Below are 27131 nucleotides of genomic sequence, written 5' to 3'. Positions count from 1 at the left end.
ATATGCTCGGTATTATCATCGATACCTGGTACTACTATTACTACTTAGGAATCTACTTCTTCTTCTTCGGTTGCACTTTGCAGTCGAGAGTTATATACTTACTGGGGATTCCATGCTTGTTCAGGATGCTAACGATTGTCGCCTCGTGCGGTCCTTGAACCTGGACTTCTACCGCCTTGGTATTTGGGACGTCTGTGATTGTCGTCGAACCGCTGCAACGCACACGCAGCTCGGCCGCCAATTCCTCCGGATCGACACCGTAGACCTCAAAGTTGCTGACTTTCGTGACAACCTTCTTGTAGATTTTGCGCTCGTTAGTCACTTTGATGGGCGGCGCCCGTCCCTTTTGCGGCTTGGAAAGCGGCGCGTCTCCGCGCATCACGACGAAGTACTCCGAAAAGCTGCGTGACAGCAGTGCTGCGAGAGCCTCCGGACGTGGCAGCGACCGGGGGGTATCAGCGTTCACGTTTTTATGCAAAAGCTGGGCCAACGTGTCGTCCAGCCGCAGCATAGACTTGTCGTACGGGTCAACGCATTTTCTGGCAGCGACATACTGTTCCAGGCGGTCGCGGATGTCCTTGGCGCTCAACGCATCGCCGCCCGAAATGCCTAGGCCGTTCAGCTGCGGCAGTAGTGTGCGATTGGGGACGTAATGGTAGACGATCTCGAGGGACTGTGTGGTGGATGAATTTTTGGAGCCCGTAGAAGCTTTGTCTGAAACCGTGCGGTATGGCTCGAAAGATTTCAACGCTTCATGAGCACTGTTCACAGAGACGACGGTGAAGCTCTCGGGCTTACCCTTTAGCGTGAGAAGGCCCTGCGCCTCAAAGTGCTTCAACAGCTTCGCGGCCTTGCCCCACGAGGACCGCTTGACGGTCACCTGGGACAGGTCCATCGGAGGCAGGTTCTTCAAGACATGTTCCGCAATGAACTTGGACGCAGTCACCGGCAGCTGCAGTCGGCCATCCGCCTTGATCGTGTAGTAAACAGCACGCGTGAGTAGGTGGTCGACGTCCTCCATGGTCAAGCGTTCCAGCTCCTCCGCAAGGCCCTCCCCGGGCGCCGTCTTCGGTGGCTCGGCCTCCGGCTCGCGTGCTTCCGGACTCGCACCCTTTGCCTCAGAAGCCTCGGGTGCCTCGCGCTGCACCTTGAAAACACGACACAGCCCGTCTCCGTAGGTATGCAGGACACGCACCGCGACACCCGTGGTGTCCGCCACCGTGGTGACGCCCTCTAGGTCCATTTCGCAGATACCCACTGCCTTAACAACGCCCGGCGCGCGCGTGCTGGCTATTCCCACAACACGGCCGCGCCGGGTCCCGCTTGAGAACGGGGGCACAGTCCCCGGCAGCATGAGGTCTGCGCCGCCCTTCAGTTTGCTTTCCACAACGTGCTCGTGTGTATGCACCACCGGTAGCAGATCCGGGTGGTCCCAGCAGCTGTATACCGTCGGAATGTACGTCTGATCGTGCTTCCCGCGGAACCACAGCGGGATGTTGTTTGGATCGGTGTACACCGTCCCTACCGTGCTCTGCGTCTTGAATGTACCGTGCTTGATCTCCGTGGAAGAGAACTGGTAACTCTCGTATTCATACTGCTCACGTATACTAGCCTGTAGTCGCTTGCGCTCTGAGTTCTTCGTGTTACTAGTCGGATTTAGGTTTGGATCTTTCTTGAACATGTATTCTTAGTGCTTTGACGTCTAGTCGTCTGGCTGGTAATGTTAAAGAAGACGCTTTGTGGAAGAATGTCATTACCAACTATGCCGAACAAACGCATTAAAAGACAACACTAGAGCTGAGCATCCGAAGACAGATGACTCAATGGAAAGTAAAGCTAACTAAGCAGTGGGACGGAAAGCTAGAACCGTTTTGGAATGATCGTTTGTCGTTGTGGGGGGTGCTTGAAAAAGAAGTACTCAGCATCTTCAGGTACATTGACGGGAGAAGAGTAGGGGCCATCCCGTTGCGGTTGCGACAGAACGAGGAACTTCTGAGATGCCAATGGGAGCCGGATGATGGGGAGCTCTTCGCGGTAGCGCTGCGATCGGGATCGGTGAAGATCTACAGAGGGCGTTTGGACCCCGAAGGCACCGAGGGCTCAGAGGGCGCCGAGTTGGTGGGAACGGTGGTGTTGGGGAGAGGGGACGCGTTCCAGATGGAGCAGTTTGTGTGGAACCGGATCAAGTGGCGCGTGAGGGAGCCGTTTTGCGGGGAATTTGACAGCCCGCTTGTGCAGTGGCTTCCGCGGCTCACGGAGATGAGCATCAGCGCACAGGGCAAGCTCCTGTGCACGCCGCTAGGCTACGAGGGCCCAGAGTGGAACGCTGGGCTTGCGGCAGACGAGTCGAACATGTTCCTCACGTTCGATAATAACACGCGCAAGGTGGTACTCTCGATTGACGGCACCTTCAACTTCCGCTACGGGGAGAAGAGCAAGTTCCCTACCAAGGTGACGAGCATACTCCCAGGAAACGAGAACCACTACGTGTTTATCAACGACGAGGACTGGCAACTCCAGGTCATCCGGCTTGAATTCACCGAGTACCACCAGGTGCATGAACTCATGAAGTGCTGCTCGCATATACAGTTTCTACTGAAATATATTCGCGACAACCACCGCTTGATTGGGACCAAGCTCATGGAACCACACGCGACCTTCACGGGCAGCCTCTTTCCCGAAGAGCAGTTTACTAAATTTATGAAGGGGCTAAAGGACGTATTTTATCTCGGGTATTCGGATGACAAGACCGTAGAGAACTGGTTCACTCTCAAGCTAGGGAGGCATGGAACGGCCATCTGGAAGCAGCGAAACCACTTATTCTGGTCAAGCAGCCAGGGGGTTTTGGTGACTTGCATGATACCTGCCTGCGAAAGACTTATCGTTTCCGCAAAAAGGTTGCTAGGCCTTGTGAAGAGCTTGAAGCTCAACGTGTTCGGCCTTGATGACGACAACGAACTCACAGCTGTGGAGGTGCAGGACCTCCTCCAAATGAGTTTGGGTTTACTAAAGGGGCTAGTGGAGCAGGTAGAACAGTTCCATGTAGGGGAAAACGTGTCCAAAGACGGGTTAGCCTGGATCGAGTATATGATGGACAGTTTGCTCCACAACGAGGATGAGGATGCACATAATCTCAATGGTCAAGATGGGCTTTTCTCCAGCGACCTCGATCCCCATGAAGTGTATCCAAAAGAACACTACTCGGTTCAGCTTTTTCTAAATGAATACATCATCCCGAAGAAACCATACAGCTGGATCAAGAGCGATTTCCCGAGCCAACTCGAAGTTCTCATGCGTCAGTTCGACCTTGTTCAGAAAAATTACACCGCCAAGTGGATAAAGAAATTGATCAAGGTTCCCGGGCCTGTCAGAAAGCTCAAAAGCCTCGTAGGCCACCGACTTGAGGATGCTTTGGTGGATGGTGAGACGATATATATGATCTGCTCGAAGCGGTCACCAAAGAGGCCTGATCTTGATGAGGAGGTCGAATGCAGCCCATCCCGCGAGAGTGAGCTACAGCAAAGCATGGGGAAACTTTCAGAAGAGACACCAGTAGATGGATACTCGAGGATATTCACGTTAGTTCAGTACGACGTCTCCTCCAAAGAGTTGACTAGACAGTCAATACCTCCTCCCACAAACCGAGCGATCATAGCTAGCATAAAGTTCGTCCCTGGTGAGTCAAGCCGGTTCTTAATGCTCACCGAAGATGGCCAGGTTAGAAGATACCTGGTTGGCTATTCTGGCGCCACTGACGTCAAGAATTCAGCTCGGATAACTATTTACAATGACTTTAAAGTTATCATGGAGCCTACAGCCCTCGATATAACGAACAAAAAGTATTGCAAGAACCAGATGATTGTGCATTCGGATATGGCTGTCACCATACTTTCTCCCATTCCTGTGGAGGCTCCAGCTGACGCGAATTCAGGTCACTGCCAGCTAGTAGTACAAATCATGTGACATGACTGACCTTACGGTCACGTGCTTTCAAGGTACAGAGAAACCTTCCTATATGAATGTAATCTGTCAGCCGCAAAGACTCTACCACCACAGTACTGGAGTGTGCCATTGACGTCCAAGCATGACTTTGTATTAATGATTCGTTTTGATTGCGTGAAGACACAGTTGGCCACAGACAGCAGCACAAGTACACGTTCTCATATGCGAAATCCACACATTCCAGTGCCGTTATTCTTATCTCGATTGCTCTCTGGTGCTACATGTCGAGTATGGATCTGAATCTTGTGAGCCTATTTAATTGTTCAGTAATTGCTGGCGTAGAGCATCGTAACCACCAGTCTGCAGCTCGGTGATTCGCGTTGGTTAGTCCATATTGATCCGATATAAATAGGCAACACGCTGGAATATCTAATAGCACATTCATTACGAGTGAACAGAGATCCCTGCTCCAAAACCCCTCAGAAGTCCGTTAAAATATATGTCGAGGCAGGTACATACTGGTAGATCGAGCTCTGATGATACTGGTGCCCCTCAGTGGCCCAGCCGCAATTCTGTGTTAAATGATGACATCGAGGCTCTGCAGGCAGAGTACGATCAACTGAAGGCTGGCGAGGTTCACTCGGCCCAAGGGGCCACTCATGGCGACATAGGTAGCCGACAGTACAGTGGCTCTGGAAAGCCCGCGGCACAATATCTGGGGTTGAATGTGAACAGCAGAGAAGCAGTTCCCGAGTATGAAGAGACAGTAGTATCAGTCAAAGATTACTACAATTATAAGTTGCGTGGTTTTATTTCGCTCAATACCGCGAGAGACTACGCCCTATCTGTATTCCCTCTGCATAGGTGGATTCATCACTATAATGTTGCGTGGATGTATGCAGATATGGTAGCTGGCATAACCGTCGGATGTGTCCTCGTCCCCCAATCCATGTCATATGCCCAGCTAGCATCTTTGAGCCCACAATATGGGCTCTACTCATCCTTTGTTGGCGCTTTTATCTATTCCTTTTTTGCCACAAGTAAGGATGTATGCATTGGGCCGGTTGCCGTCATGTCATTGGAAACTGCAAAGGTAATCGCCAGAGTTACAGAAAACCTGCCCGAAGATACTAATATAACCGGTCCCATCATTGCAACAGCCCTAACGCTACTTTGTGGGGCGATAGCGATGGTGATTGGTATTCTCAGACTTGGATTTTTGGTAGAATTTATTTCTATTACTGCAGTTACCGGATTCATGACAGGAAGTGCCCTCTCAATTATATCCGGCCAAGTGCCAAGTTTAATGGGTTATAGCAAAAAGGTCAACACCAGGGCAACAACATACAAGGTTATAATTGAATCACTTAAACATTTGAAAGATACCAACATGAATGCCGCATTTGGATTGGTTCCCTTGGTGCTGCTCTTTCTCTGGAAATGGATCTGTGGAAGCTTAGGACCTCGCCTGGTCGACCGATATCTTCAGTTTAAGCCAAGCAGGGCTTCTCGCTGGAATGCTGCCTTTTTCTATTTACAGGCTCTGCGGAACGCAGTTATTATCGTTGTATTCACCGCCATCTCGTGGGGTATCAGCAGGCACAAGCTGGAGAAACCCCCGATATCACTGCTGGGCAAGGTACCTTCAGGACTGAAGAACGTGGGTCCTTTGGAATTGCCCGAGGGGCTAGTCGAAAAGCTACTGCCAGAGCTACCGGCAGCAACCATTATCCTGCTGTTAGAACACATTGCAATTGCAAAATCTTTTGGACGAATCAATAATTATAAAGTCGTTCCTGACCAGGAACTGATCGCCATCGGCGTGACAAACCTATTTGCGACGTTCTTTAACGCATATCCCGCAACAGGTTCCTTTTCCAGGTCAGCGCTTAAAGCGAAATGTAACGTGAAGACGCCGCTATCCGGCCTCTTCACCGGGGCTTGCGTACTTCTTGCGCTCTACTGCCTGACTGAAGCCTTCTATTTCATCCCGAAGGCCACCCTCTCCGCCGTCATTATTCATGCTGTCGCAGACCTCATTGCGTCATACAAGGTGACATGGATGTTCTGGCGCACAAACCCACTTGATTTCTTCGCATTTATCGTCACGGTGATAATAACCGTCTTCAGCTCCATCGAGCATGGCATATATTTCTCGATCTCGTGGTCATGCGCAGTGTTGCTCTGCAAGGTCGCGTTTCCCGACGGCAAGTTCTTAGGCTACATCGACGTCGCAGAGGTGATCGAGCCTGCAGGCCCGCCCAGCATCAACTCAGAGGCTGATCTGGCCTCCATAGATAACAGCGCCACCTTCCAGCAGATAGACAAAGACGGTGGCAAGCTCAATACCGTTGAGTCTGTGCTGCCCGACCCCCACACACGCTTCCACAGGCGCTGGATCCCACTCGACCACGCGTACTCGCGCGAGCTAAACCCAGAGGCAGTTGTCAACCCGCCGCCCCCCGGCGTGATCGTCTACCGGCCCACCGACTCCTGGACCTACTTGAATTGTTCCCGGCACTTTGACATCATCCTCGACCACGTAAAGGAGCACACACGGCCGGGCCAGCTCGTAAACCACCTCAGCAACAAAGAGCGCCTCTGGTGCGACCCAGGCCCGTGGCGCCCGCCTCGCATCTTCCGCCGCTTCATCGCCGACAAGCGCACCGGCTCCGCCGTCGCTGATGCGCGCCCCGTGCTCCGCGTGCTCGCGATGGACTGGTCCCAGGTGTCCCAGGTCGACTCCACCGGCATCCAGAACCTGGTCGACCTCCGCAACGCGCTCAATAAGTACGCCGACCGCCCAGTCGAGTTCCATTTCGCGGGCATCGTGTCGCCCTGGATAAAGCGCGCCCTGGTCAACACCGGGTTCGGGATTGCGGATCCCCCGCTAATTTCATCCCGGGTATCCTACCATCTAGTGAGGCTGCCTGCAGATCCTCCGCACATCGTACATGGCCACTCCGTCGTCTTCGCTCTTGGAACGAACACTCCATTCTTCCATCTGGACATGCCTGACTTCGAAACGTGGCGTCACGACGCTTGACTGAATCTTGGCCCCACTGTATAGTCACAGACGAATTGAAGTACGCCGCCCGCTAGTAACTTTCCCTATGTACTGCTCAAACCTAATTAATTGGCCCTGTGCCTGCTCTATGAGCGGCAGCAATACCTCGTTTTGTATCCTGCACAGCTGCGACCATCTGACTCGTCTGTACCTTCAGCGTCAGCTCCAGCGCCATGCTCTCGGCAAGAATGTCGCCTTGTCCGGTTTTAGTGATGGAGGTGCCCGCCCATATCGAAAGGCTCCTTTTGGCAAGCGAAAAAGTTGTATCACTTTAATGGGGCTACAAGGCAATTTTGCAAACTACTGGCAACTTTACTCCACCTGTATTTAGATCTGTGCTCTCCGTAGTTGCTTATCGGCCAGTCTATATAGGGCATTGGAGGCTTAAGCGGAGCTCTAAGGGCAAGTTTTGGTGTTTTAACGGTTGCACCTGTATATCACAGCTAGCGGAAGACTAGGTACCGATGGGAAAACGGCGGAAGGGGTTGAAGACCAAGCAGCGCGACAGGCTGCGGGAGTTTGCGAAGCGGAAGGAACGGCAGCGGGCCCTTGCAGGGCAAAACCAGGCAGGCGTAGGCCAGGATGCGCAGCCGGCAAGGCGACAGCACCGTCCCCGCGCAGGCGAGCAATCGGGACTTTTGGAGGCGAGTCGGGGGACGCTGGTGTCGGACCCAAGCAGCGGCCTATCTGGGCTAGTAGCGAGCGAGCTGGAGGTGCAGCGGCAGCAGGAGGTGTGCGCAGCGGTGACGGCGGAGTCGATGGCGACGAGCGGTAGTGGTAGTTCGTACGGATCGACGCAGAAGCCAACGGAGGTGTACTTGACGGCGACGGCAGTAGAGGCTGCGAAGGAGGACGCGGGGGGGCTGGGCGCGACGAGGCGGAGAGTGGTGATGGCGTCGATGTGCTTGGGCGTCTTTTTGGCGGCGTTGGACGGCACCATCGTGACCACGTTGCTGGACCATATTGCGTCCGAGTTCAACGAGCTCCCGCGCATATCCTGGATTGCAACGGCGTACCTACTTTCGAGCGCGACTTTCCAGCCCTTGTACGGTAAGCTATCGGATATATTTGGCCGCCGCCCGCTGTTGGTGTTTAGTAACCTTGTGTTTTGCCTGGGCGCGCTCATCTGTGGCATGTCCAAAAACCTCTGGGTACTGGTATTGGGCCGCTTCGTGGCCGGGATCGGTGGTGGGGGTCTCACTTCGATGTGCTCCATCACGACCACTGACATAGTACCGCTACGTTCTCGGGCCCTGTACCAGGGGATATGCAACGTCTTCTTCGGGCTGGGCACGGCGTGCGGTGGTCTGGTGGGAGGGTTGTTTGCCGACAGAGCAGTCGGATGGCGCATGGCCTTCCTGGTGCAGGTCCCACTCACCTTGCTAAGCACGACCGCTATACAACTATTCCTTACGCTCCCTAAGCCTGTGGATGCGCACAAAGGAGCCGGACAACGCTCCATCCCATGGACGACCAAACTACGCATGGTCGACTGGACCGGAACAGTTACGCTGGTGGTCTTCCTGTTCTGTTTTACGCTTGTATGCTCACTATACGGGGAAGACTTGCCGCACCTGTATCTGATCTTCGTAGTTATCCTTCTATCGGGCAGCTACTTCATTTATCACGAATTGTATGTGGCCACTGACCCTATTCTTCCAATCCGCTTTCTTGAGAATAGAAGTGTACTGGCGGCGTCGCTCTCCAACTGGTTCTGCATGATGGGAATGATGACCACGGGGTTCTACATTCCCGTTTATTATGCTAGCGTCCTCAATATGGGCCCGACAGATATCGGTAAACGCATTGTGCCCAGCTTCTTCAGCACTGCCTTTGGTTCCCTTGGGGCAGGATACTACATGAAACGCACAGGCAAATACTACTGGTTCCTGCTCGCATTCTGCCTAGTGGGCGTTTTGGGACAGGTACAGATCAGCTATGTCACGCCCTCTATCTCAACATGGCGGCAATACTGCCTCTACATGATACCGGGCTTTGGCTCAGCAGTGTTACTCACTGTCACTCTACTTGCGCTCATTGTAGCGGTTCCGCAAAGACACCAAGCTGCAACCACATCCATCTCGTATGCATTTCGGTCGACCGGTTCTACACTGGGTGTCTCTATCGGCGGCGCCATTTTCCGTAACGGCCTTTCCAACCAGCTGTATTCCAAGCTAATGCCTTTGCAAAGTCCGGAACATCCCGCCAGCGAACTACTTCGGATTATTGAGAAGGCTGCCCACTCCACAGAATGGGTTCACAAAGAGGCTCCCGAATTTGCGCGTCACATTCTTATCGACTGTTATCATTACGCCGGAAGGTATACATTCCACTTTTGCTTAGCATGTATGGTTTTGGCAACAGTCGCCTGCTGCTTCATAGTGGAGTATAAGCTCCATGCGGGAATACCGCGCCAAGACCGCAGAGGGAGCGTACATTGAACCTATCGACGTTGTTTGTTCCTAAGGATTATATACTCATCATAAACGTATTTACATATTCACTCTACGCGCCGCATTTCTGAGCGCTGCTATTTGACGAGTATTTTGGATCGCATATGTGTCGCCGATCGCAACTGCAAGCTCCTTCCACTAGTAAGGTTATGTAATCCAACGGTATCCCGAAGACAAACGGGAATACACGGACTTTCACGGCGCGCCAGCGACACTTCACATAAAAAAATGAATGTATTTCTGAATAAGTCCTTGATCATAACCAGCACGCAGTCATTTACGGAGGCGTGGAGGAGGGATGAATGCTTGTCGCGCTACCCGAGAATGTTACAGTAATGCAAGTATTAATGTGTACATCTATAGTAGATATAAATTACCTATTTTGTGCACTGTAAGGAGGTGGAGGTTTTACCGGATACCGCGGCGTCATATACCGGGACACTACAACGTCACACGATTGCAGTTTAAGACTGCCTGTCGGTTAGGGGACAGACTACTGCGGTCTTGCTTTTGGTCCCCAATTTTTGGTCGGGTTTTCCTGGTATCGCACTATTTTCAACTTCCTTAGCCTCTCTAGATCAATACTTTGCTGATTGGGAGAAAATGAAAGCTTTTCGGCCCATTCATCTGTGGATCCGTCGATGCTCTCATTGGTTAGGATTTTATATCCAAATCCGTTCTGGTTCATTTTCTTGATATCTGCAAGCTCATTGTCCAAACAATAACGTTTCATAACGTACCAGATAGCATCCCATGGAGCGTTTGTTTTAAGAGAAGACGCCTTGGCGTGAGTTAGAGAGCACGCGTACCCCAATGAGCCTAGTCCAGCAACCACAGTCTTAAGTGGTGGAACTTGGAATTTCAATATAGAAGAGATGGACGTTGGTACAAAGTAGAAAGGCTCCGGTAGCTCATTCCGAGCGAGCGTCAACATACCCTTGATTCTCTTTCGCGTCCCATAGATGTCATCCTGGTGCTCCTCCTCGTTAATGCGTAACACTTCATCGATGAACTCGTGGTTGTGCAATGGACCAGCGTACATGGGACCAAATACGTGATGAGGACTCCCACAGTAGTGGCAACGCTTGTCAGCTGGTGGTCCTTGGGCAAGGGAGTACTTAGTATAAGGTTTTCCCTTCTTGGAAGCACGCTGGGACTGCTTACCAAGTCTTTGAGTATGCCAGGCGCTGCACCCGCTGCACATGTACCCAATCATAGTGTTGTGTTGCAGATTCTTCACTTCGCTGGGGCTAGTCCTCACTCTTACAAAGACACGAACGTAGAAGTCAATACTGAGAGAGAGTAGCGGCTCAATGTACTTCTTTTGCTTCGCAGCGCTTTGCGATAGCAAGTTTAGGACTAGTCGTAGCGCGCTTTCGTGCGTGGCATCGTGCCCAGCCATGTTCACCCCCCCATAAAGGGCAAAACACTTTTCTGGGTATCCATTGCCAGCTAGCACAGATAAGTCGGTACAGGTCACCAACATAAGGCCGCCCTCCTCTATAGACTGGAGCGAAGCGTCGATAAATGGAGTTGCGGTACCGTACGGATCCAAGTCAATCACGTGGAACTTCTTGCCCTCCGCTTTTGAGCGATACATCAACACGTTGGCGTCATCCTGGTTCGCAGTAATCAGGTGCGATAAGTGGTTATAATCGATGTTCCTGCGTATGGAGTCAACCGCCTCGGGAAGGAGGTCATTTGCAACTATATTCTTCACATGGGGGATCTCGTGCGCGTACCGGATCGCACGTAGTCCGGTGGCAGATAAGGCCTCTAAAACCTTAATGTACCGCCCAGGATCATCTGAGCCGCTACCTGTAGGGTCGACCGCTTCCTTCGAGGCAGCCAACTTCCGCTTTTTTGTGGCCTCTTGATCTGTTCCATCGAAGGAGCGCTTGCCATTGCTGCCGACACGTTTGCCGCGAATAGCCTTGCTTCCATACAAGTTATCCCATGCCTTGATACATGTCACACTGAGATCCCTATTGAACTGCTGGATCGGGTTGTAGAACACGGTCTCCTTTTCTGGAAATAAGATTTGCGCTTTACCCTCGGAGACGACGTTATACTCTGCCAAATTGATCTGAGCCTTGCTTGCGGGCGCACTAGACGCTAGCGGCGTCGGAGACCCCACAAAGTTCGCCTTCAGTTTCTGAATAGCAGCTCTAAACATCTCTGAGTGCCCAGTCCTTGCTATCTCGTTTTACGCCAGCAACGGCTACATGTCGCATCATGACATAACGAGATGAGGTCGAATTTTTCCTGCTGTCATGGCTGACGTCCATAAATGTCGACATTAAATATGTCTGTTGGACTGAGCACCAACAAGATATATGGCGAAACGGCACATAGCTAAATAGAAATAAACTAAGTATCAGTGACAGCTAGCTTATCGTTATAGCCATAACGTCGCGTACTTAGCGTCCAAATGGAGGCCTATCCTGTACCTAACTCAGCACGTGCTTTAAATTGCTTTTTTATAGTTGAAAAAATTTTGAAGGGCCATCGCGATGAGCTCGAGAGATAGTGATAGTGGTTAAGTTTCCGTGACACAGATCCATAAGTATTGTTTCTGCTTCCGAGAGATACTAGAATCTGAAGGCGTTAGTTTAGCACAGATATGGTGAGCACTAACTGCATGTCGCTGCAGCTGGACGCCTGTCGGGAGAGATTTGCGATCTATAACCGACTAAATCCCCAAAGACCAGCGCCCGAGCTGTTTCAATTTGAACGCGGGGGAGATGTGAAGGTGCAGCTGTCACAAATGGCAAGGCTGGCACTGGATATTCGATACACGGTACCATATCTGTACATTTATAGGCCCATTTTTGCTGACATCGTTTCCAGATGGTTATGTGAGTTGGAGGCCACGGAGCCCGTGGCCGTTCTCGACGGACTAGCGCGGTGCATCAGGCTCTGCCCGGAGATTGGGAGCCTTGCGCATCACTTTTTGTCAGAGAGAGGTGACTTCTTCTGCGCTTTGATACAGACGCACGAGCAAGACCGGAACAATGAGCTGCAGAGAACGCTACTGGCATACTACCGGTTCATCTACTACGATCGGGAGGCTTTCAAAGCCCATATCCACCCTCAAGTCCTCCATGCTGTGTTGGGAAGCAGCCAGCCGTCTGTCGTCAAATTTTTGGCGATGAAGATATTGGCACTCTATTTGGAAATGTCCGAGTCTACCTATATTGCCCTGCAAAATAAACACATTGCTGCTGGCGAGCATCTGCTTTCGGACTATGAGGGAGATAGCGGTGTTGACTACAGATTCTTAGAATTGAACGAATCGAAAATGTTCTCCAACTTTTCACGGCTCCCAACGGATACGCTGGAAGTGAATACAGCAACGGTAACGAGCGAAAAGGATAATGAGAATACCCTAACAATCCCTGCCGAGTTATTATCAGCCCATGTTATTCCTGTCTGCAAAGTCTTAATTGCGAAAGTTTCTACACATGGGCCTGCACATGTACTGAAAACAACCATGGTACCTACCGCGCACTCAGTGGAGGCTATGGTACAACTAGCTCGTTGCGTTCAGCATTCGCAGCCGGTTATGCTTGTCGGAGGGACTGGCTCAGGCAAAACTTTCCTTGTAAACGAGCTCGCGAGAATGCTAGGAGTGCATGATTCGATGGTGAAAATACACCTTGGCGAACAGACAGATGCTAAACTACTGTTGGGCACATATACCTCCGGAGAAAGACCAGGTACCTTTGAGTGGAGATCGGGTGTTCTTACCACCGCTATTAAAGAAGGCCGGTGGGTTCTAATAGAGGATATTAACAAGGCGCCTACCGAAGTATTATCCGTTCTTTTAACGCTGCTTGAGAAACGGGAACTCTCTATACCCTCTCGCGGACAGGTTATTAAGGCAGCGGCTGGATTTCAACTGATATCGACTATTACTCTTGAGGATGACGAGAAGTCGCATATGGGTGGTAAAATGCCAGACTTGATTGGTATTAGCCGCTGGCATCAAATAAAATTATCGCAGCCGTCCGATAGCGAGTTAAACTCCATTCTATGCGAAAAATACCCCCTCCTCCGTAATATGATTCCCAAGTTCATTGCCACGTATAATGCTGTACAGGCGGTATATGGCAGTCCACAGTTCATCTCTTTAAACAAGGGTGTACATCCGCGGGTACTCTCAGTCAGAGACTTAGTTAAACTCTGCAACCGTGTCCACCAGATATTTGTTACGAACAATATTACAGCACACGATCAGTTAATCGAGTCTTCGATCTATGATTACTTCTTTATCGAGGCAGTGGATTGTTTTGCTAGCGCAGTGAGTGAGGCAGCTGCTCTACAACCTTTGATCACGAAAATAGGTGAGTCTTTAGAAGTTTCGACTGCAAGAATTGCATTGTATTTGACCAAACATGTTCCCCAGTTTGAAGATGGTGATTCAATTGTTAGAATTGGCAGGGCAGCTGTGGCCAAGTCGAAGCTTGCGCTAAAGAAAAAGACTCTAAATAGTACATCATTTGCTAGGACCAATCATGCCTTGAGGTTAATGGAGCAAATATGTGTTGCGGTTCAATTGGCAGAGCCGCTGCTTCTAGTTGGTGAAACGGGTACGGGGAAAACATCGGTCGTTCAGCAAGTAGCGAAAATGTTGAACAAATCGTTGACTGTTATTAATATATCGCAGCAAACCGAGTCAGGCGACCTGCTTGGTGGGTATAAACCGGTAAACTGTAAAACCATTGCAATTCCAATCTTAGAAGAATTTGAGCTTCTATTTGCTGCTACATTTTCGATGAAAAAGAATGAGAAATTTTACCAATTGTTGCATAAGTGTTTTAATAATAAACACTGGAAGAACTTTATCCGGCTCTTGCATGAAGCCGTTAAGATGGCACGTGTGGTATTAACCAAAGAGGATAAGGACGCTTCTGAAAAACAGCGGAAAAAACGGAAGCTAAACGATCAGGAACAAAAGTTACTGTTAGAAAAGTGGGAATCACTTGAAGACAGCGTTAAAAGCTTTGAAATACAAGCTAATTCTCTAGAAAACTCTTTCGTTTTTAACTTTGTCGAAGGTTCACTGGTAAAAGCTGTCAGAAACGGTGATTGGTTATTGTTGGATGAGGTCAACCTGGCGTCCGCTGACACTCTAGAAAGCATCGCAGACCTTTTATCTGAAAAAAACTCACGTAGCATATTATTATCGGAAAGGGGAGAGACAGAAGCTATCAAAGCGCATCCTGACTTCCGAATTTTTGCATGTATGAACCCAGCTACTGATGTTGGGAAAAGGGACTTGCCGGCGGGTGTGAGATCAAGGTTCAGTGAGATATACGTCCACTCTCCAGATCGTGACTTAACGGACTTATTGTCCATCATTGACCGATACATTAGACGGTATGGTGTATCCGATGAGTGGGTTGGCAACGACGTGGCGCAGCTATATTTGGAAGCAAAACGGCTGGCTGACTCCAATAAGATCGTTGATGGGGCAAATCAGAAGCCACATTTTAGCATACGTACGCTGACGCGCACACTTCTCTATGTGACAGATATCGTCCAGATATATGGTCTTCGCAGGTCCTTATATGAAGGTTTCTGTATGAGTTTTCTGACGTTACTGGATGAAAAATCTGAGTCCATATTGCTACCGCTCATTGAACAATATACAATCGGCAAATTGAAGAATCCGAAATCTGTAATTTCACAGATACCCCCTTCACCAGGGCCCGGGTATGTCAAATTTAAACATTACTGGATGCAATCTGGGGCTGAACCAATCCTAGAACAACCACATTACATTATAACCCCATTTGTTGAGAAAAACATGCTGAACCTAGTTAGAGCGACATCTGGTGGAAAATTTCCTATCTTAGTGCAGGGTCCAACCTCTGCTGGTAAAACCTCCATGATCAAATACCTAGCTGATGTCACTGGCCATAAGTTCGTCCGTATTAACAATCATGAGCACACTGATTTACAGGAATATCTTGGTACGTACGTTACCGATGCAGCAGGAAAACTGATCTTCCGGGAGGGTATATTGGTCGAGGCGCTACGGAATGGGTACTGGATAGTCCTTGATGAACTGAATTTGGCCCCTTCGGACGTTCTGGAGGCCCTGAATAGATTGTTGGACGATAATAGGGAGTTGTTTATCCCGGAAACCCAGGAGGTTATTCATCCCCACCCAGATTTCATGCTATTTGCAACGCAGAACCCGCCAGGGATATATGGAGGCAGGAAAGTTTTATCTAGAGCTTTTAGAAATCGTTTCTTGGAACTGCACTTTGATGATATACCACAAGATGAACTAGAAATCATTTTACGGGAACGTTGCCAAATCGCACCATCATATGCAAAGAAAATTGTGGAAGTTTATCGCCAACTTTTAATTCAGCGTTCAGCTAATCGGTTATTTGAGCAGAAAAATTCGTTTGCTACTTTACGTGATCTTTTTAGATGGGCTTTAAGAGAAGCAGTCGGATATGAACAATTAGGTGCAAACGGTTACATGCTTTTAGCAGAACGCTGCAGAACCCAGGAAGAGAAGAACGTGGTGAAGTCAGTGATAGAAACTGTCATGAAAGTCAAACTAGATATGGATAGTTACTATGAAAGTCTCGAAAACAAATCATTGCTCAAACTTGAAAGCTCAGTGGTCTGGACAAAAGCTATGAGACGCCTAGCTGTTCTTGTTAATACGTGCTTGGAAAATAATGAACCTGTTCTTCTGGTTGGAGAAACAGGTTGCGGTAAAACCACTATATGTGATTTGATTGCCCGCTATAAGGATAAGAAACTGATTACAATGAATGCTCACCAGAATACTGAAACTGGCGATATTCTAGGTGCGCAACGGCCTATGCGGAATAGATCCGAACTTCAGCAGAAACTACTGCAGTTGCTGTTATCTATATTACCTCCTTCTGATAATGGGCAGGAACCTGACTTATCTGCTCTTATTCAACAATTCAATGCGGTTGACAAAAGCACCCTACCTACAGAAACCGTGGCTTCTATTCAAAATCATATTGACATGCTAAATGTCTTATTTGAGTGGACGGATGGTCCGCTGATCCAGGCTATGAAGAGCGGCGATTTCTTTCTTTTGGATGAAATATCTCTGGCCGATGACTCTGTTCTTGAAAGATTGAATTCTGTCCTGGAACCAGAACGCAGCCTCTTGCTTGCCGAAAAGGGATCGTCTGATTGCTTTATAACTGCCTCAAACGGCTTCCAATTTTTAGCGACTATGAATCCTGGAGGTGACTACGGTAAGAAAGAACTTTCTCCTGCATTAAGGAATCGTCTGACAGAGATATGGGTTCCTTCTATGGAGAGCTTTGAAGATGTCAAACTTATCGTTTCGACAAAATTAGACGAGGAGCTATCACCTCTGGTAGATCCGATTGTCAAATTTTCTGAATGGTATGGTAAGAAGTTTGGGGCTGGAAAGGCTAACAGTGGTGTTATATCTTTGCGTGATATTTTAGCTTGGGTCGAGTTCATTAATAGTACCTATAAGGCATTGGCTTGCCCTTATGCTTCATTAATCCATGGGGCGGCAATGGTATTCATTGACGCCCTTGGAACCAACAACACAGCGTACCTTGCCGAGAGTGAGGAACGATTAGAACACCAGAAGCAAGAATGTCTCAAATATCTGTCTGAACTAGCAGGAAAGGATTTAAACAAATACATGTCTGGTCCATTCGATGTTAAGATTGACGATGAAACTCTCCAATCCGGGCTTTTTAGCCTACCCAGAGTTTCTTCCTCATCTGTCCAACCGGTTTTCAATCTTGGCGCACCTACTACAGCCTACAATCTCATGAAAGTTGTCAGAGCAATGCAAGTACAAAAGCCAATCTTACTGGAAGGATCACCTGGTGTTGGTAAAACCACATTAATTTCGGCATTGGCTGACTGTACCGGTAACGAATTAACGCGTATTAATTTATCCGAACAAACTGATTTGATTGATTTATTTGGATCCGATGCTCCCGGAGAGAAGACTGGCGAGTTTGTATGGCGTGATGCACCGTTTTTAAGAGCTATGCAAAAAGGTGAATGGGTATTGTTAGATGAAATGAACTTGGCATCTCAATCTGTTTTAGAAGGTCTAAACGCTTGTTTGGATCACCGTGGTGAAGCCTATATTCCAGAGTTGAACAAATCATTTTCTCGGCACCCCAATTTCCGCGTATTTGCTGCTCAAAATCCGCAATACCAAGGTGGTGGTAGAAAAGGGTTACCAAAGTCTTTCATTAATCGTTTTAGTGTGGTTTACGTGGATATGTTAAAGGCGAATGACTTGCTTCTGATTGCAGGCTATTTGTATCCGCAGGTTCCGCTCGAGATTTCTGAGAAAATGATCAGACTTATGTCACAATTGGAACACGATGTCAGTGTGAAAAAAGCATGGGGTTCACTTGGTGCTCCATGGGAGTTCAATCTGAGAGATACCCTGCGGTGGTTAAAATTATTGAATTCACAATCCATCTGTAACGACATTGGCGCGGTAGATTTCCTCGACATAGTTGTCAAGCAGAGGTTCCGCACCGAGTCAGATAGACAGCAAGTCAATCATTTGATACAGAACATATTTGGAAGTTACAAGAAACGGGACAACTATTATCAAGTGGCTCAGGATTACCTCCAGGTCAATGCCGAGTTGATACAAAGAAAGCCAATGGTACAGTTTGATTCACAGAAACTACTTGTTCCTTTACAAACAAACTATGAGGTTTACGAATCGATAATTCGCTGCGTAAATCACAATTGGCCGGTTATTCTTGTTGGTCCTACAAATGCTGGTAAGACTGGAGTTGTTCACCATATCGGAAGCCTGGTTGGTGCAAATATTGTGGAATTCTCCATGAACAGTGACGTTGACAGTATGGATATTCTAGGTGGTTACGAACAAGTTGATATTACCAGAAAGATTGGATCGGTCATAAACAAATTGACCTCTGCTCTAAGAGAGCTCCTGATTTTGAACATCACGACAACTAATATGGGTTCAGAGTCCGAAGCTGGTATAAGACAGGCCCTCGCCCTGTTTGAATTTATCAAGGAAACAGCTATCACCCCGGATATTTTTGACGAATTCCTAAGCCGTTTTACAAAATTTATGGAATACACTGCTAAAAACAATGTACTCCAAGAAATACAGCAGGATGTTTCCAAGCTAGAGACCTTATTTGAAAAGCAGGCCTCTGTGAAATTTGAGTGGTTTGATGGTTTACTGATTAATGCTGTTGAAGAAGGATACTGGTTGATCTTGGACAATGCCAATCTGTGTTCCCCTTCTGTTTTAGACAGATTAAACTCATTGCTGGAGCCGAATGGGACACTTATTGTGAACGAGTGCAGCTTGGCTGACGGTAGGCCAAGGCATATTAGGCCTCATCCCAACTTCAGGCTCTTCATGACAGTGGATCCCAAATATGGTGAGTTATCAAGAGCAATGAGGAATAGAGGGATTGAAATTTTCATTGAAGATCTTCAGAAGCGGGCCACGGAATTTGATCAAATGGTACTTGGTATGGGCGAGGTGGCTCACCATGACAGTGAGTTAGAAGAAAAGCTACAAAACATCACGCTCTATGAGCCTACCGCTCGTACCCCTACATCAGCATATCTGTCGCCAAGGATTTCATCTTTGTTACCGTTTGCGAGACTACACGATATCATTCATATGGCCGATGATACTATCTCTGCCACTGTTATATCGACTTTGTCATTGATTTCTTCAGAGTATGTGGCTCACTGGAAGTCAAATGTCATTGCAAGTTCTCTATTTGAAGAGAAGGAAGCTGTCATTAGATTGGTCGACCTTTATTATATGCTTGAGAGCAGTAATATGCTACCAAAAATAAAGGGCATATATGCGTCTGCAACCGCGGATATCCTCCCATCTTTTAATAGTAACAGCTTTGCTGTTCATCAACCCTTCCATCCACTACTAAATGCTCAAATTGCTTCTCGCTTGCAGGATGTTTCCCCAAATGTCGTCTCACAGGACGTACACTACTTTTATCAACTATTGGAAATGGAAATACAAGGCAGAGAATCTTTAACGCAAGTTGAAAGAAATGCGCTACATGGAAAGCTGAATCAGCTAACATATCTTGAGCAAAGCGCTGCCGTAGACCAAGGAAGGCATATCAAAAATCCTCCTAGGGTTGAAGTCTACACGTTCCTATTGCAATTAAGAGATTTTGTTCACCATGCTATTGTGAACTCAGGCTTCTGCGAGCAACAAAGTGGCTATAGAATTTTACATGCTCTTTACGTGGTTTGGATGGGGATTTTTGAAGCAGCTACAGCGAACGATGAAGCTCGTCTACGTGTTTACCAGGATATCTTGTTAGAATGGCTGAAAAGTGCTAACGATGTTATTCCTGAGCTTGGGAGTGTATCTGCACTGATTCAGCGGTTCTGTGAAGGTCTGAATCTGACTTCGGGTCTTTCGATGACTTTGCTATGGGGAGTATTCCGTAAAACATACCCCTCTTCCTTGGATTCCTGGAACAAGCTTCAAAATATTGAGGATATGGCGGAAAAGTTTGATCATGCCGTCAAAGAACAGTTATGTGATTCATACCCACTGATTAGGCAATTGCAAGACGTTTTTCATGGCTTAGTACGGGATGTGCTGTCTGGGACTTGTGAAGAATTTGAGCAGGTCATTTCTAAGATAGAAATAGGTCTTTCAGAGCTCAACAGACTTTCTTCTTTGTTCTTGATCAAGAGGAAACACTTCTTCTTAGAGGAATTTGATAAAATCGCCAGATTTATATTCCTAGATCCCGTTGAATGTTCTACTCTGCTATTCAACCTGGCGCCCACAAGTAGTATTTCTACTTCGCAGTTAGTCAAAGCCAATAGCGCAAACTATGCTTTCCCAGCCACTTTTGATTTCCTATGGATGCGGGAAGGTTTAGCTTACAAATCGCATGTTGATGATATCTTCACAGCTTCCTTGTTGAAGGGGTTGATACCGAAATTAAATTCCTTTGAGAATTTCACCGGAAGTCACATCACTCAAACCGTGAATGACGCGACATTGTTGCTCAATTCGATGGTTGACGCATCGGTGGTTATTCTTCAGGATCAATATGCTCGTTACAGGCAGGTTCTATTAGACTGGTATAAGGCAACAGTGAAGGCCCATCTAACCTGTGAGTCTAATGATGATTATCGTGTACTAGCGGGCTTAGCAATGGAACACACGGAACCACATTTCCAATCAATTCATGAGAAATTCTTTTCACCTGCGCTGCAAATGCTAGATATTCCAGGTGATGCCGCGCTAGGTAAATCTTACGTTCTCTTTGCTATTGGGATGATTCAACTGTATGTGCCAAGTTCACCATATGATCCTGCTGTTCATGACTACGTTATTTTAGACCATTTCAGTCTTCGGAAAAATCTGTCAGAAACATTAGCTGAATCATGGAAAGCTGTAAGTAAGGTGATTATCGGCAGAGAATCCTCTAATATTTCTGAAACATTACCAACTATCAGTGATTCAGACAAGCCGGCAAGTCCATCTTATTTTAGACCGAAAACTTCGGTCAATCCTATGTTTGACGAATGGTCTGCGTTTATGACCTCTACGGTCGATGTCGAGCCTCTTGAAAGGCTACTGAACTTACTGGAGGACGCCAATTCTTCTTTCAAGGTGACATCTGATCAAGTTAAAATGTTCCAACAAAATACATCACATTTCCTGGATAGACTATCCACAACTTACATGCATTATTCTGATCTGAATGATATCTTGAGTGGTTATGTCTACTGTTTGAAATTCGGTTTTGATCTATTATTGGCCTCTAAGCAGCAACAGCAAGACAATCTAGCCGTGTCCCCATTATGGGCCTTCGATATCAATATATTGACTGATATCTCATCAATGACAAAGAATATTGGGTCCATGAACCCATACTTTAGGGAGAAAACGGTTGATTCACTTGATGCTGACCGTGTCCTTTTGCACTACCTGGCGCTGGCGAAGTATCACGCTTTAGAAGGGGAAGTACTCTATAACGTGAACACTGTGCTTCAGACTTTATATTACCGGTGGTCTTTACGTCGCATTAAGGATGAGAAATTGGCTCGTGAGCAGAATTCTATTTTCAGATACAAAGACGATAGCGGCGACGTTGAACAAGATTTCAAGAGACTTTTCCCAGATTATGAAGACGTGCTATCAATTGATGCAGAAGATAAGACTGTAAGCTCAAAGGATGATCTCCTACAAGTCTATTACAGACTAGCAGTAAACTATATGTCACTGTTTGAAGAGTCTAAACAACTGAAAATTCAAGAACTGATCCACGATAGCGCCCACGTAATTGAAACATTACTAAATGACCAGAAGTTTGAAACTGCTAAAATGAGTCCACATTCTTATGTCGCTGTTATTAACGAGCTTGCATCTGTTATTAACTCGATCAATTCCCCTGTTATTGCCAGTGATATTGACTTTTACCACGGCGGTTCAGTAGTGGAACTGAAGAAATCGGCTAAGTTGATTGAGCGACTACTATATTCGGTGAATAATCTATTGGTCCAGTGGCCTGAACATGCCACGCTACGTGAACTTTTCAGGATCTGTAAAGAATACCTGGAATATTCTGCGAATACGCCTATTGCCAAATTGCTACAGAAGATAGAACAAATCTATACATTTGCTGCAGAATGGGAGAAATATGCATCGAAGAATGTCTCTCTAAGTGTCCATATAGATGAGCTGACACGCCTTATCGTTGAATGGCGTAAGTTGGAGCTGCTGACATGGAAGAGTCTTTTTGAATATGAGAATAAATCTGTTGAACGTAATATTGGCAACTGGTGGTTCCACTTGTATGAAACGATAATCAATGCTAACTTCAAGAATGTTGAATTTCATGGCACAGATGAAGAATATACTCAACTTCTGCTTGCTCTGAATGTCTTCTTCAGCAAAAGCACATATGGTGAAATACACATTCGTTTGCAAATGGTACATGCTTTTATAAAGCATGTATCCGTCTTGAACTCAGCTGGAACTCCAGTGTTACACGCGTTGACGAACATCACCACCTTTTACGAACAGTTTCTACCTGTCATTGAAGATAGCATTGCGGCAAACAAAAAGATTTTAGAAAAGGAGATTTCTGAAGTTATTCTTCTTGCTAGCTGGAAAGATGTGAATGTTGATGCTCTCAAGCAAAGTTCCCGTCGTTCGCACAACAACCTCTACAAGATTTTGCGCAAGTACCGTGACGTTTTAGCTACTGAAGTGTCACCATTAGTCCAAAATGGAATTTCTGCAAGCTATAAACTGACTTCGCAGTTTAACAAGGTTGCTCTACCAATGGTCAAGGATATTTCATTGTGTGAGTTAAAAGTGCAAATAACTGAACTGCCATCCTGGGCTACGGGTCCAAAAGTGCTATTGAACTTGACCAGAGTGGAGAAAAATATGGCGGTATACATTTCCAGAATCACTGGACGTGCTCTGCCAGATCTCTATGCCTATGCTCAGCAAGTTATGACAGAGGCTGATAGACTAAGATCGGAAACGCCAAAGGTCTATAGTAAGGATAAGAAGAAGCTGTTGGCTACCCTGAAGAGCCAAAAGAGAAAGGCATTGAGTGACACACTAAAAGAACTCCGGCGCATAGGTCTAAAGACACATTTTAGAGATGATATTCACAAGTTGCTAGGCTCTGTCACATCCATTCTTGCCAACACCAAGAGCTTGAAGTGTACAGCAGCGTCATCTTGTGACAACTATTATTTCCGACTCCTAGACATCATTCCAAGGGTCCGGAGTACAGTATCAAACCCAGCAGATGATGTGCCATTGCCTGATCTAGAGGCTGGTCTGGCTATTTTTGAGGATTTGATGTCGAAGTTAATCTTGGCAAGGGATCCGATTCACACTATAGCAGTCTCATACGATGAATTTGGTGAATTGCGTCAGTATCTGGAAGAAGTGATTACATCTAGACAGGTTATGGGCCGTTCAATTGCTTCTGATTACCAGCTCTTCAGTTACTATGTTAAGTGGTTGCCTTATGTTATTGATTATGCGCTTCACACATTGCGATCGTATTCCACCGCTGCTGCAGAGTCTATGGACACCTCTTTCTTCCAACAGGCTTATGACGAAGTGAGAACCTATGAAGAGTTCACTAATAAGAATATTGTGCTTAACGAAAGAGTTTCCAATGCGATATCATCGTTTAATGCCTTCCTATTAAGATTCGTCGAAGGATTACAAGCTAATAAAAATACCAAGTGCCAGTTTGTCTACGATATGGTATACTCCTGGGTCCGTCAATCTACCTCTCAACTCTCAACAAAATTCGAATCAAATGATTATGTTTCAAAGATAGATGAGACTGTTAGACGTCTGTGCACTTCTATTATTTTATCGGTCCAACGCTTGATGGAGTCGCAGACAGATGAAGTGACTGAAGAAGTTGATAGATGGTTTGCAATCTCGACCAAGCAACTGGTAGACAACATGAAATTGTGCAATTCACAGAAGATTATTTCTACGATGCACATGCTTGTTAATCACCTAAAACAGAACGATATTCTTGGAGAAGAAATGACCCTTGTTTCCTCAACAATATTGTACGCGATGCCAGTTTTCAATCAATACCACCGCCTACTAGGCTCGATATTGAATGCCTCGCAGCAAAATTACTATACTACTTCGAGAGCAACATACGCGTTTTCGCACTTGTTGTACAACTTAGCGAAGGACGGTTTCTGTTCTCCAGAACCACCTTCGGAAGAAGTTGAAGATAACAATTTGCATGAGGGTACTGGCCTAGGTGATGGTGAGGGCGCTCAAAATAACTCCAAGGATGTTGAAGAGGATGAGGATTTGTTAGAAGACGCTCAGAAACCGAACGATGATCAGAAAGATCAAGATGAAAGGTCCGAAGACGAAGATGATAATGCCGTTGATATGGAAGGTGATATCGCCGGTGAGCTGGAGAATGCTCCTGGCCAAGACTCTGGCGACGAAGATGAGATGGAAGAGGAAGAAAAAGACTTGGATGAGGAAATAGACGACTTGGATGACGATCCAAATGCAATTGACGACAAGATGTGGAATGAAGAGCCGGAAGAAGATACCAAGGAAAAAGAGTCTGAGAAGATGCCTGAGAATTCTGCCGCTGATGATGTTCAAGCCTCAAAAGAGGAAGACGAAAATGCTAATGATAATAATCAAGCGGATGGTACTGCAGAAGATGGCAGGGAGGAAGATGACGCAGAAGAAGATGGTGAAGAAGATGTTGGTGAGCAGGATGATGAGGTCAAACATGAGGATAACGAAGACTTGGAAGCCAATGTTCCAGAGGTTGAGACAATGGATCTACCCGAGGATATGAACTTGGATTCTGGAGACGAAAAAGATTCAGACGATGGAGCAGATGATCAATTCGACGACGATATGTCGGTAGATGAAGAACCTAACGCCGAGGAGATGGAAACTAAAGATGATGCGATAGATGAGAACAATATGGGTAGTGATGATGAAGCTTTGTCCCCTGAAGAAGAGCAACAAGATGACGGAATCGCTGAGGATGGTGAAGCAGCTAGTGACGAAGAAGCTGATGGCGCTGAAGAAGAAGGCCAAGACCAGAACTCTGAAGATGAGCTAGCTGAAGATCACGCAGATGAGAATAAGCAGGAACCGGCCGATCAGGAAGCAGCCTCCGACAAACAGCAAGGTCTCGAAGGGATTGAAGATTTGGCTGATGTTCAGGATATTGACATGGAAGCAGCGGTCGAACAGCATGCAGGCGCTAGCGGTGAAGGAGCAGAAGCCGCGGATTCAAAAGAACAGGACAACGTCGGGAGTTCTGGTATGGCGCAATCTCATGAGCAACAGCAGGACAATGGTGAAGAGGTTCAGGATTCGTCACGGGAGGAGGCCATTGAAAGTTTGAAACAATTGGGTGATTCCTTGAAGGAGTTCCATAGACGTCATCAACAGATAAAGGAAGCTTCTAACAATGAAGAAGAAACAAACGCGGATGCCGCAAATACTCGTCCAGACGAATTTGAACACATCAATGGCGCCGCAACGGATGCTGACACCCAAGCTTTGGATACTGCAACTAAAGACCAACTAGAATCAGTAGACAAGGACCAGGCTATCGAGGACGATCATGACATGGACGCTGATAAGAAAGCGCCCGACGCAGACATTGACGCGATGGATGTCGATGACGCAGACGCAGATGACGACGCACAATTACAAAATGGCGATGTCGATGCTGAGGAAGTAAATGGAAAGAACGTGGGCGGCTTTATTGGCAACCGGGACATGCAGGATGATAATGCCCAGGCTTTGGATCTCGACCTGCCTCTGCAACAACAAGACGAACTGGAGCAGATCATTGAACAGATCGATATAGAGTCACGCGCAGACCAGGAAGCAGCTGTCCCCCCTAGGTCAATTGAAGACTCTAGGGTGCTGTGGAAGAAGAGTGAGCAAGCCACAGACGAATTGGTGACGGTGCTCAGTGAACAACTGCGCTTGATCTTAGAACCCACACTAGCTACGAAGCTTAGAGGAGACTATAAGACGGGTAAGAGGCTCAACATGAAGCGCATCATCCCTTACATTGCCTCGCAGTTCCGTAAGGACAAGATCTGGCTCAGAAGGACCAAACCAAGCAAGCGCCAGTACCAGATCATGATTGCAGTGGACGACTCCAAGTCCATGAGCGAGTCAAAGTCTGTGGAGCTCGCCTTCCAAAGTATATGCCTCGTGTCGAAGGCGCTCACCCAGCTGGAGTCAGGCGGGCTGTCCATTGTTAAGTTCGGCGAGACCACCAAGGAACTGCACAACTTTGACCAGCAATTCGCTGCAGATGCGGGTGCCAAGGTGTTCCAGTGGTTTGGCTTCCAGGAAACGAAGACGGATGTCAAACGGCTGGTCGCGGAATCGATCAAGATCTTTGAGCGCGCACGTACCTCGCAGAACAGCGACCTCTGGCAGCTACAGATCGTGATTTCTGACGGCGTCTGCGAAGACCACGAAACAGTGCAAAGACTGGTGCGGCGTGCTCGCGAGAACAGGATTATGCTCGTGTTCGTCATAATCGATGGCATCAACGCAAAGGAATCCATCCTGGACATGGGTCAGGTCAGCTACGTTCCGGACCAGAATGGCGTGTTGCAGCTGCAGGTCACCAAATACTTGGATACCTTCCCGTTCGAGTTCTACGTCGTGGTCAGGGATATATCGGAACTTCCAGAGATGATCTCGATCATCTTGCGCCAGTATTTCACAGAACTGGCGTCTTTGTAGAGCCTTAGGACTACATATAATGTATATTAGTGAATTGAATAAGTACAGTGATTTAACGACGGTGCCCAGCGTCCACTATCAATCTATTGGTGGCATCGGTGCCCTAATGAGTAGCACCGTCAAACCATCATCGTCGACGACGACCATGAAGATTTTTCGCTTAAATAGCGCTCAGCTCATGCAACGTTATCCAAATCAATAGTCACAAACTAGACTATCGCAGACTTGAACTAGCACTGCGAGCAGCTGCAAGTGCCGGTGGACCGGGTGGTCCAAAGGATAATAGCCGGGAGTGGCTATTATCTTGCATAAGCAGACTGCATTTGCGGGCTTCTGGCCCTCGAAG

General features: G+C 47.4%; 6 protein-coding genes across 6 annotated transcripts; 4 read left to right on the top strand and 2 right to left on the bottom strand.

The window, feature by feature from the left end:
- Positions 1 to 52: 52 nt before the first annotated feature.
- On the bottom strand, positions 53 to 1681 carry TMA64 (Tma64p; the record flags this gene model as incomplete). The annotated part of the gene is made up of 1 exon (NM_211806.2): positions 53 to 1681. The coding sequence occupies one exon, from the start codon at positions 1679 to 1681 to the stop codon at positions 53 to 55; it is 1629 nt and encodes a 542-aa protein (NP_986744.2).
- A 134-nt stretch (positions 1682 to 1815) lies between these two features.
- Positions 1816 to 3963, top strand: AGOS_AGR078C (AGR078Cp; the record flags this gene model as incomplete). Its single annotated transcript, NM_211805.1, has 1 exon — positions 1816 to 3963. One exon carries the CDS (start codon positions 1816 to 1818, stop codon positions 3961 to 3963), a length of 2148 nt encoding a protein of 715 aa, NP_986743.1.
- Positions 3964 to 4441: 478 nt separating this feature from the next.
- Positions 4442 to 6988, top strand: SUL2 (sulfate permease; the record flags this gene model as incomplete). The annotated part of the gene is made up of 1 exon (NM_211804.1): positions 4442 to 6988. One exon carries the CDS (start codon positions 4442 to 4444, stop codon positions 6986 to 6988), a length of 2547 nt encoding a protein of 848 aa, NP_986742.1.
- A 485-nt stretch (positions 6989 to 7473) lies between these two features.
- VBA4 (Vba4p) lies at positions 7474 to 9450 on the top strand (the record flags this gene model as incomplete). The annotated part of the gene is made up of 1 exon (NM_211803.2): positions 7474 to 9450. The coding sequence occupies one exon, from the start codon at positions 7474 to 7476 to the stop codon at positions 9448 to 9450; it is 1977 nt and encodes a 658-aa protein (NP_986741.2).
- Positions 9451 to 9955: 505 nt separating this feature from the next.
- TRM1 (tRNA (guanine26-N2)-dimethyltransferase) lies at positions 9956 to 11638 on the bottom strand (the record flags this gene model as incomplete). The annotated part of the gene is made up of 1 exon (NM_211802.1): positions 9956 to 11638. One exon carries the CDS (start codon positions 11636 to 11638, stop codon positions 9956 to 9958), a length of 1683 nt encoding a protein of 560 aa, NP_986740.1.
- Positions 11639 to 12085: 447 nt separating this feature from the next.
- REA1 (AAA family ATPase midasin) lies at positions 12086 to 26785 on the top strand (the record flags this gene model as incomplete). The annotated part of the gene is made up of 1 exon (NM_211801.2): positions 12086 to 26785. The coding sequence occupies one exon, from the start codon at positions 12086 to 12088 to the stop codon at positions 26783 to 26785; it is 14700 nt and encodes a 4899-aa protein (NP_986739.2).
- Positions 26786 to 27131: the final 346 nt, after the last annotated feature.

Source organism: Eremothecium gossypii, chromosome VII (assembly GCF_000091025.4).
Source record: "Eremothecium gossypii ATCC 10895 chromosome VII, complete sequence".
In the NCBI taxonomy this organism is placed as follows: Eukaryota; Fungi; Ascomycota; class Saccharomycetes; order Saccharomycetales; family Saccharomycetaceae; genus Eremothecium; species Eremothecium gossypii.
The sequence above is the reverse complement of the archived record's forward strand: the minus strand, read 5'-3'. Positions and strand labels throughout refer to the sequence as shown.